The sequence below is a fragment of the Lepus europaeus genome, chromosome 1 (assembly GCF_033115175.1).
Source record: "Lepus europaeus isolate LE1 chromosome 1, mLepTim1.pri, whole genome shotgun sequence".
Taxonomy (NCBI): Eukaryota; Metazoa; Chordata; class Mammalia; order Lagomorpha; family Leporidae; genus Lepus; species Lepus europaeus.
In genome coordinates this window covers 165,921,845-165,941,937 of record NC_084827.1, presented here as the reverse complement: position 1 = coordinate 165,941,937, position 20,093 = coordinate 165,921,845, and the positions used below count along the sequence as shown (strand labels likewise).

General features: G+C 41.9%; 1 protein-coding gene across 3 annotated transcripts in view; it reads left to right on the top strand.

Annotated features, from left to right (window-relative positions):
- The window catches only part of EPHA4 (EPH receptor A4), a 152,034-nt gene that overhangs the window by 53,574 nt on the left and 78,367 nt on the right, over positions 1-20,093 (top strand). For all 3 annotated transcript variants that reach the window (XM_062192755.1, XM_062192775.1, XM_062192764.1), the window contains one exon: positions 15,591-15,746. In XM_062192755.1, the coding sequence (XP_062048739.1) occupies positions 15,591-15,746 (156 nt within the window). The remainder of the gene's footprint in view (positions 1-15,590; positions 15,747-20,093) is intronic.

Below are 20,093 nucleotides of genomic sequence, written 5' to 3'. Positions count from 1 at the left end.
CTGCAGTCTGAGTTCCGGTTTGAATCATGCTCAGGAATCCGGCCCCTCAGCTGGCTGCCTCCAGTCAGTGGGTGCTGTCATGCAGCTGCTGTCAAGGTGTGGCCCACCTGTAAGCAGTCTGGACTCAGGGCCTGGTTTCCAGACTGTTGTGGCAGCACACGCGGGAGGTGTTGTTGAGCCGTGATTGGCTGTGGAAGTGATGGTGCCTTCTGCCCAGGTAGCCGGAGACATGACTCATTTTGAGGTGTAGAGCCAAAGGGAAAATGAAAATCTGCTTCTGAAGTCACTTGTTTGGAATCCTCATTCCACTTAAAGGACCATCTTGTGACTGCAGGTGAGAGCACTAGTCCCTTATGTCACTTACTTGGAACCTGGCTGGCAGCTGTACCTCCTCCGCTCTGGCTCAGGTGACCATCGTATCTCCCCGACTACCTCAATGGCTTCCTACTAGTCCTCCTGCTTCTAAAAGTACTTCCTATGGCCCATGTTCCACCCACACCCGAAGACATCTTTTGAAAAATCTCTAGGCATCGTATTGCCATTTTGAGAATGGAAACCTACACTCCACACCAAGCCACGACCATGACGTAGACTACAGTGGCCACTCCACACCAAGCCACGGCCATGACGTGGACTACAGTGGCCTCTCTGATCTTAATTTTGCCATTCATATTTTCTTAAATAGTCTTTTTAGAGATTCTTTTTAAACATTTTAATTTTAATTGAAAGGTAGAGTGATACAGGGAGAGACAGAGAGAGAGAGAGAGAGAGAGAGAGATCTTTTATCTGCTGGTTCACCCTCCAAATGACTGCAATGGCCAGGGCTGGGCCAGGATCCACTTGGGTCTCCCTCCTGGGTGGCAGGGGCATAAGCACTTGGACAGTCCTCCACTGCCTTCCCAGGCACAGTAGCAGGGAACTCGATAGGCAGCTGTGTAGCCAGGGCTTGAACCGGCACTCGGATATGGGATGCCTTCAGTGGTTTAACCTGCTGTGCCACAACGCTGGCCTCTTGGCATTTCCTAGAAGAATTTCCCAGTTACAGGAGTCTTTTGTCTGTCCCTCCAAGATACTTGCTCACTGCAGTACCTCTGCAACTTTCCTGTTCTTCTTGAATGCTTCTGTGAGATCTTCACATTTGCTCACCTTTTCTTAGCTCAGGTCCCACGAAACACCTTGTCTGAGCATCTGTCATGACCATTCCCAAGATCACCCTCAGTCTCTGTCACATCCCTAGTTTTATTCTTCTGTTAAACTCTGTCCTCACCATGAGAAAGCACACACCTTGTCAATTATCTCCTTCCCATAGCGGGCCTATGTGGTGATCAACAGTACAAGTGGGACAAATGCACCTCAACGCCATAGAGAAAAGTCATCCTCCTTGCCGACCTGGTTTTCAGTAGTAGCAAAAAGGGCCTAACGGTACTTGGTGATCTGCCAAGATGGGTAAGAGGAGGTTCAGGAGAGTCTGAACAGATGCATTTATTGGAGAGGGGATTGTGATAAGAAGCCCAGGGCTCAGTCCTGGCTCCTGGTTGCAGGGCTGGTGAGTGGCAGAACTCAGATTCTCACCTCTGTGTATGAGTCTGTGCCAATCCAGGAAGGAAAGATGCACACGTACTGGTCTAATCTGCTTAATCGTGGCTGAGCCAAATTCTAAATGGCTTCAGTGTTTATGAAAACATCTTGGGTTGGTTCAGAACCATTGAGTCTATCAAATCACAACAGTAGTGCAGAACTGGGATTTTAGAGGTTTGGAAGGCGTACTTTAAGTTGTAGACTCTTGTGCCCTCGCCACAGAAGACTGAAGCCTAGAGACTTTAAATTGGTAAAAGCCAAAGCAGGAATCCAGGTCCTCACTACTTCTACCCTGTCCTTGCACTTCCAGTATCACTTCCTCCACTTCCACATATGTGTGGAATGGCTTCTTGCTTGTGTGTTTGACAAGACAAGTGTAACTGTAACTTAGCCTAGAGGGAAACAGCCTCATTCTGTTCATGGAGGTGATCACCTGTCTGCCAACATTTTCAATGCTGTTTTCTTTTTTTTTTTTCCTGGGAGGATTTATGGCTTCATGGTTTTTTTTTCTTCCTTTGAATCTGAGCCTCTTTCAGAAGGATCTTTCCTCAGGGCTAGGGAAAGAATTTCCTATTGTAATAAAACGTCAATCTTATGGTCTCAGTTTTGTGGGCACAAAAGTGATCCACTTTTGATAGCTTTGATGGCTGGCTGGAAGGCCTTTTTAAAAAAAATTGTTAAGAAATTTACTTGAGAGACAAATGCATATCATATATATATATATATATATATATATATATATATATATATACAGGGACTTGATTTGAAGTGTGATAGCCAGGAACTGAATTCAGATCTCCCATATGGGTGACAGGAACCCAGTTACCTTAACCATCATTGCTGCCTCTCAGGGTCTGTGTTAGCAGGAAGCTGGAGTCAGGAGCTAGAGGTGCGTATCCAGTCGAGGGGGATGCAAGGATCTTAACTGCTAGGCCAAATCTCTACGCCAGGAAAAACGTGTTAAGTGATCTTCAGCTGCTTTATAATGTACAGAAAGGAAGCATCAGTTCACTAAGCAATATAAAACCATTTTCCTTAAATCCCAGCTAGGCTACGTCTTGTAAATATAATCTTAGCAAAATGTTTTCAACTTCCCGTAGTGTTCATAATCATTTATGAAGGTTGATCTAGGGATTGCTGGAGGTGTAAATATATTTGCACATCTGAGATGAATTTAGGTTGCCAGTGATACCCCTTTCTTTGGTGTTTGATAATAATCCTGATTTGCTCTCCTGCTTTCTTTAAATGGGTCTACTCTGGCTTCTGACCCATCCATATTTTACAATGGGCAATTGTTCCAGTTTTTCTTCCTTCAGAACCCAACACTTTTTTTTTTTTTTTTTTTTTTGACAGGCAGAGTGGATAGTGAGAGAGAGAGACAGAGAGAAAGGTCTTCCTTTGCCATTGGTTCACCCTCCAATGGCCACTGCAGCCGGCGCATCGTGCTGATCCGAAGCCAGGAGCCAGGTGCTTCTCCTGGTCTCCCATGCCGATGCAGGCCCAAGCACTTGGGCCATCCTCCACTGCCTTCCCGGGCCATAGCAGAGAGCTGGCCTGGAAGAGGGGCAACCGGGATAGAATCTGGCGCCCCGACCGGGACTAGAACCCGGTGTGCCGGCGCCGCAAGGCAGAGGATTAGCTTGTTAAGCCACGGCGCCGGCCCACTTTGGGTTCTTATCATCCATTTTCATCCCAGTTGCTTGGGTTTAATGTTTGAGATGAGTTGCAGACAGATTATGATTTGATATTTCTCTTTCTCCCTCGCAACCCTTTTGCGATTTATAATTTATACCTGGGAAAGATTTACTGACCTAACTAATAATCCTTCCCAACAAAAGATAAACACACTTTTAAGTCATCAGTGTAAGTCAGATGTACTTGAAAGGGACAAAGAATTCACCTGCGAGCACTTTTGGCATCTTGCCCTTTCCCATGAATTCAGACTGATGACAGAGGATGCCTAGGCTGCCAAAGCATTCCCCACAGAGCCTCCCAGAGCCCCCGAGGGTGGGGCCAGACTGACTGGCTATACAGTAAGGAGAACCTAGGGGACAGCCCTTGGCCCTCTCCAAGAGGACATCAAATGGAAGCAAGGAAACTGTCCTGTGCTCTGAGGCAAAGCATACCTCCCTGCCCTTCCCTTTGGTGCATTGGTCTTACGGAAATCTCCCAGGTAGGCTGTGACAGGTTGCAAGTTTATCCTTGTCCAGGTGGGAGCTCTTGCTGTCACACTGCATAACGATGAGTTCAGAAAGCCTTCAATATATTTTCACCTTTCCCCCTGCCCCCTCCCCTCCCCCACCCCCAGCTTGCTGGACTGTAACTGAGTCAAAGGCAGAGGGTTGACTGGTGCTAGCACTATTTTGTCTAATAGCAGGATCGTTAGTGGTGTCCCAAGTTCGGCCTGCTGGTCTTTGCTAAGATCCCTTGGGCTGATTCTGTACCACACCAAAAACAGACAGACAGTGCAAATTCCCCATAAATTTCACTTGGTCTAGACTAGGTCTCTTCAGGGAACTCTTGGAGAGTTTTCATTTTATTCTCTTCAGACATAGCAAAGTTGGAATAGTCAAACACATATAATGGTAAATGTTGGCAGATAGTTATATAAAGTCATTAATCTGCTACATGCAATACCAAAACCAGATGTTTAACCTGATCATATCTGTTAAACATAAATCACTTTTTATTATGTGTACTCAAAATTTTTAAATCCTTTCAAAAGATTCTCAATGTACTAGTTTTTAGAAAGTAAACTACGAAGGACTCCATGATCCAAACCCTGGCAGAGGACCATAATGCATTGCTAATAACACTGGGGAATTCCGTCTTTTAATGCTTCTGCTGCTTCTACTTCTCCTTCTTTTTCCTTTTTTTTTTTTATCCATAGATTTTGGGGAGTTTTGGGGAGTTTATTTTTAAACCATTTAGTCATGCAATTAGGAAGTTTAAAAAAATAAATATGACAAACATATGTATTTCTGAAGTATAAACTGACATACAAATATATATGTTTTCTTAATCTTTTTTTGAGATCTTCAGACCCCATCTACATAACAAAAAAGAGGTTCACTGAGCAGTTATTACTCCAGTCATTTCAGCTGCATAAATCATGATTTCTGACAACTCAGGCTATAAAGTCCTTTGGATGACAATGACTTGCACACTGTCGGAGCTAATCAAATAATTATTTAACACGTGTTTCTCTTGCTCTGGCCCTGGCTTCAGACCATATTTCTTTCCCAAGTGTTTCCTTGCAGCCTGTAGTTTTAAGTAAATTGAGGAACCTGAGCAAGTATAGGTAATACTTGAAGTTAATGAGGGAGCCACTTCTGTCTTCACTGGGGTTATGAATGCCCTAAAACGAGGGTCCTTGTCTACATTTGTTTGATCAACATCAACAGTGCCCACCAGAGTGATTTGTTCCTGGTTGCTAATCACAAAACATTATTTTAGTTTCTTCTGGGTTCCACCAGCTTCCTGGCTAAACCCTTTTATTTTGCTCAGGTGATACTCAGGGGTCACCTTTTTTTTTTTTTTTTTTTTTTTAGATTCCCCCCCCTCGTTTCTTCTACAAGCAGACAACCTGGGGTGGGTGCACAGGGTGGGTCTCCCAACAAGCCTGCAGGCACCTCTGCCTGAGAGCCCCTGCACAGGGGGCAGAGTTGCAGTGATCTGCTTCCTTCTGGAGATAGGAGCTTCATATTCCCAGCCTCTTAGCTCTTAGGTTGTGCTCAAGGCAGTAACCGACATTATCACTATTACTATTATTTTCTAATGGCTTAATAAATGTTTGCTAGAACATGAATGGCCCAGTGAATTAATAAATGCACAGACCTAATACTGGGTGCAACTTTTATATAATAGTGCTAATCCACATAGACCCACATATGAAATTCAGATGGGTTCGTGTGCGGCATAGAAGAAGAAAGGAACAGCTGCTTCCTTTATTCAGCGCTCTGACCTGTTGTTTGTAATCAGGGGCTACGTAATGAGCCGCTCCTCTTTATATACCCCTAGTATCAAAGGTTGAAGAAGACAATAGCAACTCATCAAAAAAGCCTGGTCCGCCGAAATGTCATGGGTAATCAAGCCCGGTGTTAATGGCTCCTGGTTTGCATGTTCTGGCTGTGATTGATGCGCCATCAGTGGTGAGGATGACTAGTTTATATGACAGCAGTTATTTCAATCTTTCAAAAGTATTTTTTGATACTTTCAGTAATTTTAAATTCAGATTCAAGCAGGGATTTGTGGTTGTTGTTGTTTTTACATGATTTTGCGTGGAGCTCATTTTAAAGTATTTGGTGTTCTTAATTTGTCTTTACATTGTGGTCATCTGTGACTTTCAGCTCCTTCTCTCTTTTCCTGAAATAAACTTCAACATATTAGACAGATAACTTTATATCATTTTTGTGACCTTCAAACACTATTATTGAGTCAATCATTTAAGTTCTGCTCACTGTGATCAAATGTATGCTTTCAGTAGGTTCAATAAATTGCAAACAGATCAAGTTACTCTCTCTTTAATCTCCAAGTTTACCAAAGAATGTCATGATCATTATTATGTGGAATTCTTGTATGAGAAAAAAACACCCTCAAAAACTATAAAGCTTTAGGGATTAGAACTCTTCCCTAAATTAATTGTTTTTCAAGGCAATATTGAAATTCATTATTTGTTTTCCTCATACAGTAAATATTCAATGAACTAAGAGGGGGGAAGTGGAAAAGGGTCACAGTAGAAATAAAGGACCTTTGTTTGACAAAAATACGTTTAAAAATTATTATAATTGCAGGTTGCCGTGTTTTCTTCTTTTTTTAGATTACCATTTTTTATCAAACTGAAATGATTCCATGTGATTTATACAAGTTCATAATAGCACCCACTTAGAGAATGACCAAACTAAGTAAAAATTGTTAACTCTACTTTTGTCAAACCCGGTAGCAACTTCTGGGCTTTAGAACAGAATGCATCGTATCTTTTTCGAAATTGCTGGAGAGCATCACTTGTCCTATCAGCCTAATTGCCTTTGTGTGGAGCCCCGATGGGTAGGAAACCTGGGCTTACTAGCCCAGATTGGAGCTAGTAGTCTTCGTTTGTTTACCTCTACATATACATGAAGCAGGGCTGCTTTGTTATAAATAAACTAAAAGAAAACAAAACAAAAACTAGTATTTGCTAACGAGAAAGAGACAGGAGGACAAAGCTCTCATCCCCAGGTCCACTTTCCAGTAGTCTGCAGTGTGGGCCATGGCACAAGCAGCAAGTCAGGAATGCAACCTAGGTTTCCCACAGGGGTGGCAGGGGCTTCATTACTTGACCCATCACCATGGCCTCTCAAAGTCTGCATTGGTGGAAAACTGAAGCCAGGAGCCAGAGCCAGAAATGGAACCTGGCACTGTAATATGGGTCATGGGTGTGTTAACTGCTAGGTTGACGATAGAGCTGGGCCTTATGCGTGTGCTCAGTGTACTAGTGAATTTGCTTCTCTTTAGTGTTTAGTTGAATGTTGTCTACTTTGAGGCTTATACTGTTTAAGTTCACTCCCTCCAAACTCACCTAAGAGAAATAGTTCCCACATAATGAGATGATCTAGTTTAAAGATGGGAAATAATATTTAACTACCCTATTACATTCTTTTGTTTGTGCTCAATAATTTTTTATGGAATTAATTTAAATTTAGCAAGCTTTGAATTTACTTCTAGAGGACTTGCTGTGTTTTATGTGAAAACCATCTTCATGCGACCTTTCAGAATCACCCACCTAATGATGGGATTATGCTTCATTCTGCTCTTGAAAGGGCAAGACAATTTTCAACATAGTTTTGTTTTGTTTTGTTTTCCCTCTGTCTTTTCCCTCCTTGTCTGGTTTTCTGAAAGCCACTCCTGGGAGAGAGGGAAAATAATGCAAGGAGATGGAGGGTAGAAAATAGAATAGAACTGTGGCTTGAAGAAAGAGAAGGTTTGCATCCTAAATTATTGGCGGAGAGAGAGAATCGTCCATCCATTGGTTCACTCCCCAAATGGCTGCAGTGGCCAGTGCTGGGCCAGCAGGGTCAGGAGCCCAAGCTTCTGGGTCTCCCACATGGGTGCAGGGGCCCGAACACTTGGACCTTCTTTTCCAGGCACATTAGCAGGGAGCTGGATCATTAGTGGAGCAACTGGGACCTGAACCAGTGCCACTATGGGAATCCAGCATTACAGTCGGTGACTTAACCGGCAGCACAACAACTCCAGCCCAGTGATACCTCTCAAAACTCTTGAATACTTCTCTGCTTATGTATATCCCTGACTTGGATGAAACTCAGAGTGAACCATTGTCCACAGAGGGAAGGTGAAGATTTCCTCCATCTACAGGAGCCACAAATGCAAAGCATTTTGACTGCTTCTGTGGTTGTTCATGAATTCAGTGGCTCAGAAACCAAAATCCAGTGTCATGTGTTTATTTCATAGTTGAAAACAGCTCAAGCTCAGGATTCTCAACAAAGAACTCTCAAACAATGTACATTATTATGCATCATTGCACAAATCTGAAGTGACTCAAAGAGAGGTCCCCCAAATAGGATAGCAGTATCCCTCAAGTCAGGCTACATCATTTAATCAAAAAAAGAAAAGAAACTTAAAAGTGATTTTACTAGTAGTAGTACCAAACAAAATCAGTGTTTTCAGTGAGAAGTGGCAAACTCTTTAGCAACAAGACTTAAAAATAAAGTGCTGTTTATTAAACTTTGTCATTTCAGCACTCAGGAGGCATTGTAGAGTGACTTGATTGTTGCATATCCAGAAAGAATCTGTGGGCAAGTCATTCATCTTGACAGTGAATACTAGTATTTTAACACATCTGTGGAAAGTGGAAATAAAAGCTAATTTATGAGGGTGGCATTTTAACAGGTGAGGCTGCCACCTGTGATGTCAGAGTCCCATGTGGATGCTGGTTCAAGTCCCAGATGCTCCACTTCTGATCCATTCCCTAATGGCGTGCCTGGGAGCACAGTGGAGGATGGCCCAAGTCCTTGGGTCCCTGCACTCACGACGGGGACCTGGAGGAAGCGCCTGTCTTCTGGCTTTTTCTGGGCTCCTGGGTTGCTGGCTGGCCCAGCCCTAGCCATTGTGGCCATTTGGGGAGTGAATTACTGGATGGAAGATCTTTCTGTCTTTGTCCCTCCCTCTCCTTTAAAACAAAAAAAGATAATTTCATGGGGCAACTTTGTGGCAATGCTGGCATCCCATGTAAGCAACAGTTTGAATCCTGGCTGCTCTGTTTTTGGTCCAATTCCCTGCTAATGTGCCTGGGAAGGCAGCAGATGATGGTCTAAGTACTTAGGCCCCTTGTATGCATATGGGGGACCAGAGGGAGTTCCAGGATCTTTGCTTCTTCTTGGGCCAGCCATAGCCATTGCAGCCATTTGGGGGAAGTGAATTAGCAGATGGAAGATCTCTCTCTCTCTCTCTCTCTCTCTCTCTCTGCGTATGTGTGTGTGTCCCTGTCCCTTTTAAATTAATAAAATTTTAAAAAATATATAATTTATTTTGGTGCGAAATTTTCTTAAATTCATGCATTTTTTTCATGATACACATTATACACATTTCCCTATGTCTGAATAGATCAGTAATCAAGCTAAGAATGTTTTTTTATAGATGACATTTTCAAATTAAGTGAGTGGTAGGAAACATGTTCTTTGAACCACAATTAAGTAACATGTTATCTCTCTAATAAAGAATCCATTCTCCTCTGTAAATCTGTATTTTTAAAAAGTACTTAATTATTCTATGAAATTTTGAGTTTCATTGCTAAAATACTTTGTGGAAATTTGTTCTTTATCTTATTACATAAATGCCTTTGTGGTATCCTTGGCCCCACACTCTTGGCCTGCAAAGCCTAGTTACTATCTGGCTCTTCTCAGAGGTCTTTATGGATGCCTGTGCGTAGCGATCTGTAAGCTTCCTTCAGCTATCCAGATGTTGATTAGCCTCAGCCAGCACCGGGGTCATAAAGCACATTGTGGAGTGCAGATGATTCTGGCAATATGCATATGCCAGGGCTTGGCCATGTTTTGCTGTGTGTGAGTGCAATAGTCTCAGATGGACCCAATAACAGAGCTCTGTCTTCCTGTGCAATTGTCTGTCTTCACCCTGTAGATTTGAAAGTAAGGAGATGTTCTAGCACATAAGATCAAACCACATTTGCTGGGCTAGAAAAACAAAAGCAAACCTCTTTGCCTCAGTTTCCCCATCTGAACTCTAGGGAATTAGTTGGCTAATGCTCACAGCTTCCTCAGGGGTGACTGTGGCTTGCACATGTGCACATGTTTACAAAAACTTGAAACAGTTTTGCTGTTGTTTCTTCTTACATTATTAATATAATAAATTGTCTAACAAGTGAATAATTAATCAGAGAAATGATTTCATGATGATCATTAAGTAGCTTTTTAAAAAGACTTATTTATTTGAAAGGCAGAGTTAGAGAGAGGAGAGAGAGAGAGAGAGAGAGAAAGAGAGAGAGAGATCTATTCGCTGTTAATCCCTCAAATGACTGCAGCAACTGGGGCTTGTCCAGGCTGAGAGGTTGGAAGCATGGAACTCCATCAGGGTCTCACATGTGGGTGGCAGGGACCCAGATATTTAAGGCATCTTCCACTGTTTTCCAAGGCACATTAGCAGGGAGCTGGATCAGATGGGGAGCAGTCGGGACTGGAACCCATGCTCGTAAGGGATGCAGGTGTCACATGAACCTATTGTGCCACAACACTGGCTCCCAGTAAGTAGCCTTGCTATTTCTGGTACTCCTCAGTGTACTGCATGTAGTGTGTTTCCAGTACACAAAAGACAGAGATCCCTGCCAAATCCATTTGGAAGTATGTGCCTAAAATCAAGTCCACATGATAAAGTTGGAGAGACCTACTGGTCTTCCTGAGCCAACATTCCTTGGGGACCTTTCTGCATAAATGGTTTAAATTCCCCTAGAGCATCACTGTTAGAATTTCACTTTGACCTTCAGGAGACTCCATATTAAAGTGTTAAATCATTACCTGAGCAGGTAATTTTTAACCCTCCATTAATGTCTATTTGTTGGTACTTTAGTCCAAATTAGATCTTTCAAAGTAGCTAGCTGCCTGAAAGCAGAGTTTAACGAAGTCTATCAGATTCTCTGAGTGGGCAAAGGACAGGTTTTTGAACAAAGGTCCTTGGATGAATGTGATACGCCCTTCATCATATGCAGTGCTCTGCTTTTGCAAGAGAGCTCGTGACTGTAGGTATGCACACACACAGGATGTAGTGCCCTCGTCTCTAGTGCAGCATTGCCTGGTAGAAATCAGTAGTCACAGGGCCTGCGCCATGGCTTACTAGGTTAATCCTTAGCCTGCAGAGCCGGCATCCCATGTGGGCGCCGGGTTCTAGGCCAGGTTGCCCCTCTTCCAGGCCAGCTTTCTGCCGTGGCCCGAGAGGGCAGTGGAGGATGGCCCAAGTGCTTTGGCCCCTGCACCAGCATGGGAGACCAGGAAGAGGCACCTGGCTCCTGGCTTCGGATCAGCGCAGCGCCGGCCATGGTGGCCATTTAGGGGGTGAACCAAAGGAAGGAAGACCTTTCTCTCTGTCTCTCTCACTGTCTAACTCTATCTGTCAAATAAATAAATAACAATAATAATAATAATAAAAAAGAAATCAGTAGTCACACTGACAAATATGTTTAAAGAGATTAAATTTAATCATACAACTTACTTAATTCTATATTTAAATATTATTTTTTTAAAATGTAAACAATATAAAAATTAGTGAGAGACATTTTATTTTTTTAAGACTTTGAAATCTGATGGGTATTTTACACTTATAAGCTGGTTTCCACTTGGACCAGCCACGTTCTGAGGGCTCTATAGCCTCTTGTAACATGAGTTGTCAATTTACTGAATGCATAGCTCTGGAAGGACTCAAACTGGAAATTGGATCCCAGGAGCAAGGTAGGACAGATGAAGGCAGCAATGAGATGAAGTGGGGTAAATAGAACTTGGGACCTCCCTATTTCCCTACTCTTACATTTATTCCCAAGTCACATTTTTGCTGAAAGTCATTCCTAATCCTACAAAACCACATACAAACTTTTAGAAGAACATAAGCAGTGGAGTTAGATGCTTGACATTGTCTTGAACAAGTTACTTAAAACCCTTAAGAGTAGGAAAAATCAGCTCATTTACTTGGATTTTGCGTCCTCATATACACAGTGTATTGCAAAAAAGAAATTCAAAAGATACTGCATTGCCTTTAAAAACATTTTTGTTTTTAATGAAAAGTAATTAGAACTGAATACAAGTGAATGATTAAAATTTACAAGGAAACCTTGCCTTATTATTTATTTGAAAGACAGACAAAGACAGATACTCCATCCGCTGGTTCACCACCCTAAATGCTCGCAGCAGCTGGGACCAGGCCAACCCATGCCAGGAACCAAGAACTCAATCCAGGTCTCTCATGTAGGTGAGAGGGACCCCGGTGTTTGAATCAATAGCTGCTGCTTTTCATGGGACGTATTAACAGGAATGCTGGATTAAATGCTGAGGAGCTGGGACTCAAGCAGGCGTGAGACGTTGGCATCTCAAGCAGAGACTTAACTGCTATGCCAAACTCGTGGCTCAGAAACTCTATGTTAAATGCCCTATTGTTAGGGTAGTGAGTGAGCCAATGAAAGGAGTTACTCTCATTTTCTGCATGCTCTCCTCCTCTTTTACTTAAAATCCTGAAAGTCAACAAAAAGAACTAATTCAGGCAAAGTTTAAGTTCAACACGGATGTGAACTAACTTTTTCACAATGTAAACTATGTAAACTTTTTCATGTACACTTTCTCACAATGGCATGATCAGAAGGCCAAGTAAAGAAGCATTCAGACCAAACCCCGTCTATTGAAGCTTCACTGGGAAAAGAGCAGGAGAGAGATGTTTCTGGAGGATGCACTTTAGACTGGCACACACAGTCCTTCGTATTCAAAAATAGAGAGCACAATTCTTACCCGAAAGAGAATGATGAGAGAGAACACCGTGCCGATGCTCATTATGCCAGGTGCATCTTTCGCAGGGATATTGTTTAGAATGAAAAAGATGCTGACAAATTTCAGATGCAGGTAAGTGGCGAATAAATGCAGGATGTCCTTACACATCCGTGCACCGAATGCTGGAAGGCTGTGAACCACACTGAGTGAAAAAATGTACTGAACCATCAATTTAGTAGGTCATTTTGAATGTAGGCAGCAAAATGGCTGTGTGCATGAAAAGCCACTGCTGTATTTTGAGAGAGCCTTTCTAAGAATCCTGAAATATTAATAACATGGTCTTAATGTAGCTGAAGACAAAAGAATGTGTTAAGGGTAGCAAGGGTTGCCGAGAATAGCACAATGACAATTTTGTATTTCCTGCTTGTGCTTGGAAAAGCAAGAGGAAAAGAGGGTAAAAATAGCATGTTTAAAGAATAGCAGCCTTCAGTTTTCCAAATTGATATTAAACTCTGATGCCCATATGAATTCATGAACATTTATTCTCGTTAATATATTAGTACCTGCTTTGAGGAAAAATTGAAAAAATATAAGCTTACACATTCATTTTTTTCTTTAAGTTGATATACTATGAGGGGACTTCAGGAAGTAGATTAAAAAGTTGCATTATCTTTTAATTCCCTTTTCCCATGAACCTTTTGAAGCCTCCTCAAATATACATACAAAAATTTCTGCTTTAACAAATTGGAAATGGCATCTTTGATTTTGATTTTTGTGAGTTCCGTTTTTGGAGTGGAAGTAAGTAGTCTTATCAGAGTAGAAGTTGAGGAAATAGCAATGCCCTTTTTTTCCTTACAAGTATTTTGATTATGCCATTTTCACCTTACAATGATTCGTCACTGGCCAATTTTTGTTGCCATAGTTCTTCAGTTCTCACTGTGAGTTTTTAGATTTTGATGGTTGATGAAATCGAGGTGTGCAAGAATCAGTCAGGACCATGCAGAGTTTTCTCAGAAAAAATAAATAAAAGCCATTTGTGTCTTCTTGGCAGCAACACAAGTTGCCCCAAGTGGCTTGTTCTGAATGCGACTGACTGAGCGACAGACGGGACCCAGTGGATTTGCAACTGTGTGCAGGGACTCATTGCTTTTGATGTGGGAAGAACAGGCTTGACCCTTTGTGCTTCTTCCTGCCAAAACCCAGGCTTCTGATCTTAATCGAAACCCTAGGGCCATCTTAAGCATGACCAAAATGCACCTTGCAAGTTGAACCTTATCTAATTATGCGATATGTGTAAGCTCAAGACACATAAATCTCAGTCATTGGAGCGATTTGTTTTTCTAAGATGCTCTGGTCCAGTGAAAGACGAAAGCAAATAAGAGAGAGATTGATCTCTGAGCGCTTTTATTGTCGGTGCTCCACACATCATAAAGTTTTGGCTCGTTAAAGGAAATTCCATAAACAACTTTAGTTAATAAGAGTGAAGTAACTGTGCCTTTCTGAGCTCCTGCTAAACTCCCTTTCCTCTGGCCATTCCAAGAGCCTGATTAAGAAAATGCCAACAGGATATGCCAGAGCAAGGAGCAGGCTTCAAGTGGAAGCCATATGTATGCTCCATGGATAAGAAACAGCAGAGACGCTGTTACCATGTCTCCTCAGAGTACCAAGCGGTTTTGTGAATCTCTTTATCTACCAATTTCTGTAAGACCTGCTGGATTGCTAGCGTGGTTGGCCACTTTTGGTGATCAAGCCAATGGGAAATGTTTGATGGGTCTTTATCTCAGCTGATGGTTTTGATAGTACATAGCCACATCCTAGGATATGATAAATGGAGAGAACTCAGAGTGAACGATGATGCCAAGAGTGTGTGTAGCTGACATTTTTTTGAAACCTCTGGTGTAATGCAATAACTGTATTTTTAACGGCCTTGCCTCTGTGGATAGTGTTAGTCAATTTTTATTTCAGATTGAGACAGATTTGGGAGGTGATCATGATGGGTATAGAAGAGGGGACAAAAAAAGGGGAAGTAAAATCGTATTAATTATTTTTTTATTATGAGGTTGCATGGAATTATTGAGTCTTTCCACATTAGTAAAAGTAGTCCTGAGTGTCAATGCAATGTTTATGAAGGTGAGATCATGGAAAGCATGTCAGGTGCATGAAGAACTATATGACCCATGTTCTATGCATCAGCCTCTTGGGGAGGTGTGTGCATTGCAGGAGAGGGGTGCGGAAAAATAGAGGGAGAGGGAAAAACGGAGTGTTTATTGACTTGAAAATAAACACAAAATATCTCTTTGTACATCTAAAGAAATTTTTAGCATGTTATGGTCCAGAATTTATAGTCAGTAGTTTTTAATTACTTGTCCCTGAAATTGTGACCCATGTCTTATAAACTCTTGGCCTTTTATACTTCATCACATTTGTTGCTCTTTCGATTTGGTCCTCTCTGTAGCTGTAATTAGGAAATAATCACCAACCAATTTTTTGTTAGCACTTGGACACACTTCCAACTGATTGGCTACAGACCATGCCTGCTCTCAGATTCCATTGCATGTGCCTAAGAGGCTTTGGCTGCAGGACACTTGGGGTTCAGAGCTGGTTGCTGACACTCACCAGATGCACGATCTTGCCCTAGTAATTAAATGCTCAAAACTAGAATTCCTCATGTCTCATGGAAAGATGCTAGTATGCCTAAGGAAAAGGCGTGCTGTAATGATTAAATGACATGATGCATAGGAAGCGGATCTGGCATGTAGAAAGGCGTGCAGTAAACTGTAGTTGTGATTTTATTTGATGCCACAAGTTCCGCGAAAAATCCCTGCCCTAGGTTGTCTGTCTCCTGATCAGGAATATTCATGATCCTTAAAGAGTGACTTTGATCAGCCAATGTTTTGGGTTGCTGATCTGCAAAGCCGGCCACATGGATCACTGATGATTAGCAAAAGTCTCCCTTTATTTGAACCAAGGAAGTACCTTCACATTTTGCTTTGCTGTAGTCACAGTGTTTTAATTTTTTTTTCTTCTTCCCTGTAGCTTGCAAAATCGGATACTACAAGGCTCTCTCCACGGATGCCACCTGTGCCAAGTGTCCACCCCACAGCTACTCTGTCTGGGAAGGCGCCACCTCGTGCACCTGTGATCGAGGCTTTTTCAGAGCCGACAATGATGCTGCCTCTATGCCCTGCACCCGTAAGTTGTGTGCTTCTCTTGTTTCTGTGATGCCGACAGCTTTCATTACCACCTAGCAGGGTACTACCATGATGGAGGTGTATGGGGGGAGGGCAAATTAAATCAGACATGCATCTCTTCTCAATCATAGCAGAGGAATGCGTATGAAAAGAAAGGGTCTTTTCCCTGTTTGTGCCTTCAAGACACAGCTGCCAACAGACTGCTTTGTGCAGCAGACATGGAATATTCAGGGTTTGTCTGACAGTGTGATTAGAGCTGAGGCTGAAATTTATAAATGGTTTTGCCATTACATCGAGGACTCAGGGAGCTTGACAGATGCAGGAGGAGCAGGTACAGGGCAGGGTTTGAGAATGTGGTTTCAGTGTGCAAAAGGCGCAGCTCCGTGTGCACTGAGATCATTGCTTGTGTTGTCATTACACGTCTTCCTTCTTTCCTCATAGTTTTGTATTCATAACACTGAGGCCTGGAACCTAATAAATGCTTGTTTAATGATAGGCACTTAATAAATGCCGGGTTAATGAATGGATGGGGCCGGCAAGCTTGGTTTGAAGGGGTAGAGAAATCTCTTCTCATACTTTGTATGGACAATGTTCCAGGCATTCCTGTTCCTTTTGTGTTTGCTCTGGGCGTCACAAGCCCACAGTGGCTATGACATTGACCAGGACAAGGAACATGGGCCCTGACATTCTACCTGTGTGTGTCCCTTAGGTGAGGGGGCCCACACACCTTCCAAAGACTTTCAGTTTGTTTATCAGCTCTCTGTTCAGTGGCTGAGAGACTGCCAAGCCTTTTAAGTCTCTGTTTCCTCCTCTATAAAATGGACTAAAAGTAAATGTTGAGACTTCCTTATCTGAAATGCATGGGATCAGAAGTGTTTTGGATTTCAGATTTTTTTTCTGGCTTTGGACTATCTGCAAGTACATAATCTGGGGGATAGGATCCAAGTCTAAATACAATATTCCTGTATGTTCATGTATGCTTTATACATATAGCCTGGAGGTAATGTTATACAGTATTTTAGTGTACTTTTGTTTTGACTGATTGTCACATGAGGTTAAATATTGAAATTTCTACTTGTGGTATCATGTCAGCGCTTCAAAAAGTTTTGGATTTTGGACCGTTTTGGATTTGAATTTCCAGATTAGGGAACCTGTATGTTCTCCATGGCTGTTGGTTTTTAATAGCCTCAACTTATTTTTATGCTATGTAAAATGGATAATATGATGCTACTTGATACTATATAGCTTTACTACTATGGTTGTTGTTGTTTTGTTTTCTAAGTACTATAATTTCATTTTAGCCATCCCAATATCATAGAAAATGAAAGTTTTTTTTTTTTTTTTTCCTGGTTTTTAAGTGGTTGAGGCTGCTGTGAGGCAATTGTGTAGCACAATAACTAGCCACCTCACAAAGAGGAGTGAGACTGCAGGTCCAACCCAAATTTGTAATAAAATTGCTATAACCTCGTTTCTTTTATAACAAGAGACAATAGTAATGGTAATAAAAATGATGATTTTATAATTACACCCAGGCAGTATATTAGGTACTTTCAATAAACCTTATCACATGGTTACACTATAATGAATCTGTAAGGTAGGAATTATCTTCATTTTATAGGCAAGGTAAGTGCAAGCTCAGAGGTGTTAAGGAACATGACTGGACCACACCCCATCCGGGTTACAGAGCAGTCAACCTAAGACTCACGTAGTTTCTGCTTACGGGAGGGTTCTCTTGTGTATTCTGCCAGGCCAAGCATAAACTTCCAGAGTTAAGGTATTAGGGTCAGGGGCAGGCATTTGGGTACAATGGGTTAAGCTGCCACTTGGGACACCCACATCCCATATCACAGTGCTGGTCCCTATTCCGGCTCCTCTGCTTTCCATCCAGCTTCCTTCAGTCATATCCTAGAAGGCAATAGACAAAGGCTCAAGTTCTTGGGCCCCTGGCACCCACCCACACAGGAGACCCAGATGAAGTTCTGGGCTCCTGACTTCAGCCTGGCTCAACTCTGGCTGTTGTGGGCATTTGGAGTGAACCAGCAGAGGAAAGGTATCTCACTCTCTCTCTCTCTTTGTTGGTCTGCCTTTTAATTAGATGAAAATAAACAGGTAAGCATTAAAAAACAAAAATAGAGCCAGTCTTTGGTGTAACTGTAAATAGTCTAGCGTTTCTTTATTTCCTTCTCTTTCTTTTCTCTGGCCACTTTTGTTTGACCTGCTCAAGTCTCAGCTTTTTTGTGTCCCAATCTAAATATTTTTGTGCTATGTTGCATTTTGGGTGAATAGTTTAGTAAGGTTTCCCATCTCTATCCACACCCATTACCAACAACTCTAGTTATGGGATTTAGGACACAATAGCAAACTCAAGGGGAAATGCTCTGGTCTGATATTTGAATAACTGTCCTCTATTTGTATCTTGTAGTCCACTACTTACTTTACACACAGTTAAAGATTTCATTTGGTTGAGGTTTGGTTTTGTTATGAATGCCATGAAGTTCATTTTTTTTTTCCCCGATGGCTGTGGGGCCTGGCTCTTTCTCCTGGGTACTTTTCTGTCTGATGATTCTTACAGTTGTCTAGCATTTTAGAGGGCTTTGTGCCATTCATGCAGTTCCTAAATTTTGCTTCTTGCAAGTTTTGAGACCCTCCAGTGATTTCTATACACCTGTGTTGAAGGAGCATTTGCCATATGCTTAACACTTAAATGGCGTTTCTTGTGTTTCTGTAAGTATACATTGTTAGCTTTGTCCTAAGGATGCAAATAAATAAAATATTGAATTAAGTGTATGTAGATGACCAGAAAGTTTAAAAATTAAAATAAGTTTTGCATTTTTCTGAGATTTTTCTCAACGAAGTTATGGGAGGAACACTGGTGGCTTTTTGGGTCACTGAGTAAAGCTGCTTGAAAATACCAACGCAAAAAGTGATCTTTTTCCTCCTTCTCTGAGAACTGTTTCTCCCACACTTCACTGTTTTAAGGTCTTGTGCATTACTTTAGAGGTTATTACAACCCACTGACTTGACACCCAGGGCTTCTCTGTTGAAATGAAGCCAAGTACTGATGGCAATATCACAGACCTGCCAGTCAGACAACCTTGTCTCTAACCAGCAACCAAGCTTGTGAGGTTGAGAGGGTGTTTAACCTTCCTACGATCATTTTCCTGATCTGCAAAATGGAATTCTCACTGCCTACCTATGGGGTTGTTTTAAGAATCAAACAAGAGAATACTGGCGAGGATCTGACCTGTAGTAGGGAGCCAGTAAATGTTGTTCTTTTCCTCTTTTATCTCGAGCTTGTCACTTTCTTCCCCAAACTACCTCCAGATTGCCATTGCATGTCACTGTCTTTCTATTTGTGGTTGTCAACCTTGGCTGCAAAACTAAATCTCTCAGTAGCCACACAGCACCCCAAGATCTCTGGAGTACTGCTAAAAGCATCAGTAAAAGTTGAATATTCCTTATCCAAAATGCTTAGAATCAGATGCTTCAGATTTCAGAATTTTCTGATTTTGGAATGTTCGCATATACAGAGTGAGATATCTTGGGGGTGGGACCTAAGTCTAAACACAGAATTCATTTATGTTTCTTATACATCTTATGCATATAGTCTGAAGGTAATTCTGCACATTGTAATCGTTTTGCGCATGAAGCAAAGTTTCAGAGTGTGGATCTTGCCACGTGTGGTGTCATGTCGGCTGTGCTCAAAACATTTTGGATTTTGGAGCATTTCAGATTTTGTATTTTCAAATCGGGATACTCAGCTTGTATTTCAAAAGTTGGTCCCTTAATTTCATTGTACAGTCTAGACTGAGATGACTTCTTCACACAGTTGAATTTTTAAGTTCTCCATCTCTCTTTTCTCTCTCTCTCTCTGGCTGTTTTGATATCTGTTTCGACATAAATGTTAACTATATAAATTTAAGACACCTTTTGAAATAGGGATAACCAGGGGGTCGACCATACTTTGTTAATAGATACTAGTAAGTTAGGGAGGAGAATTAGAATCTACTTCTAAGCCTCTTCCTCTGCCTCTGGATTTCTCCCTTGCTGTTGCATTAGTGGAACTGCATTGTCCACTTAAGTAACTGTTAGGCCCATGGGGCTGTTTAAACTTAAAGTCATTGACATTAAATCAAAAACTCAGTTCCTTGTTTACATTTGTCACTTTTCAAGAGCTCCCTGGCCACATGCGGCTGGTGGTGACCCTTCTAGAAAGCACAGCCATAGAGTCTTTCTGTCATCACGAAAAGCTCTATTGGCCACTGCTGTGGTAGACATTTCAATAGAGAAGACAGTGGGAATCTCCCAAAGAAGCTCTTGTTCAGATACCCCACAGGGTAACCCTCCT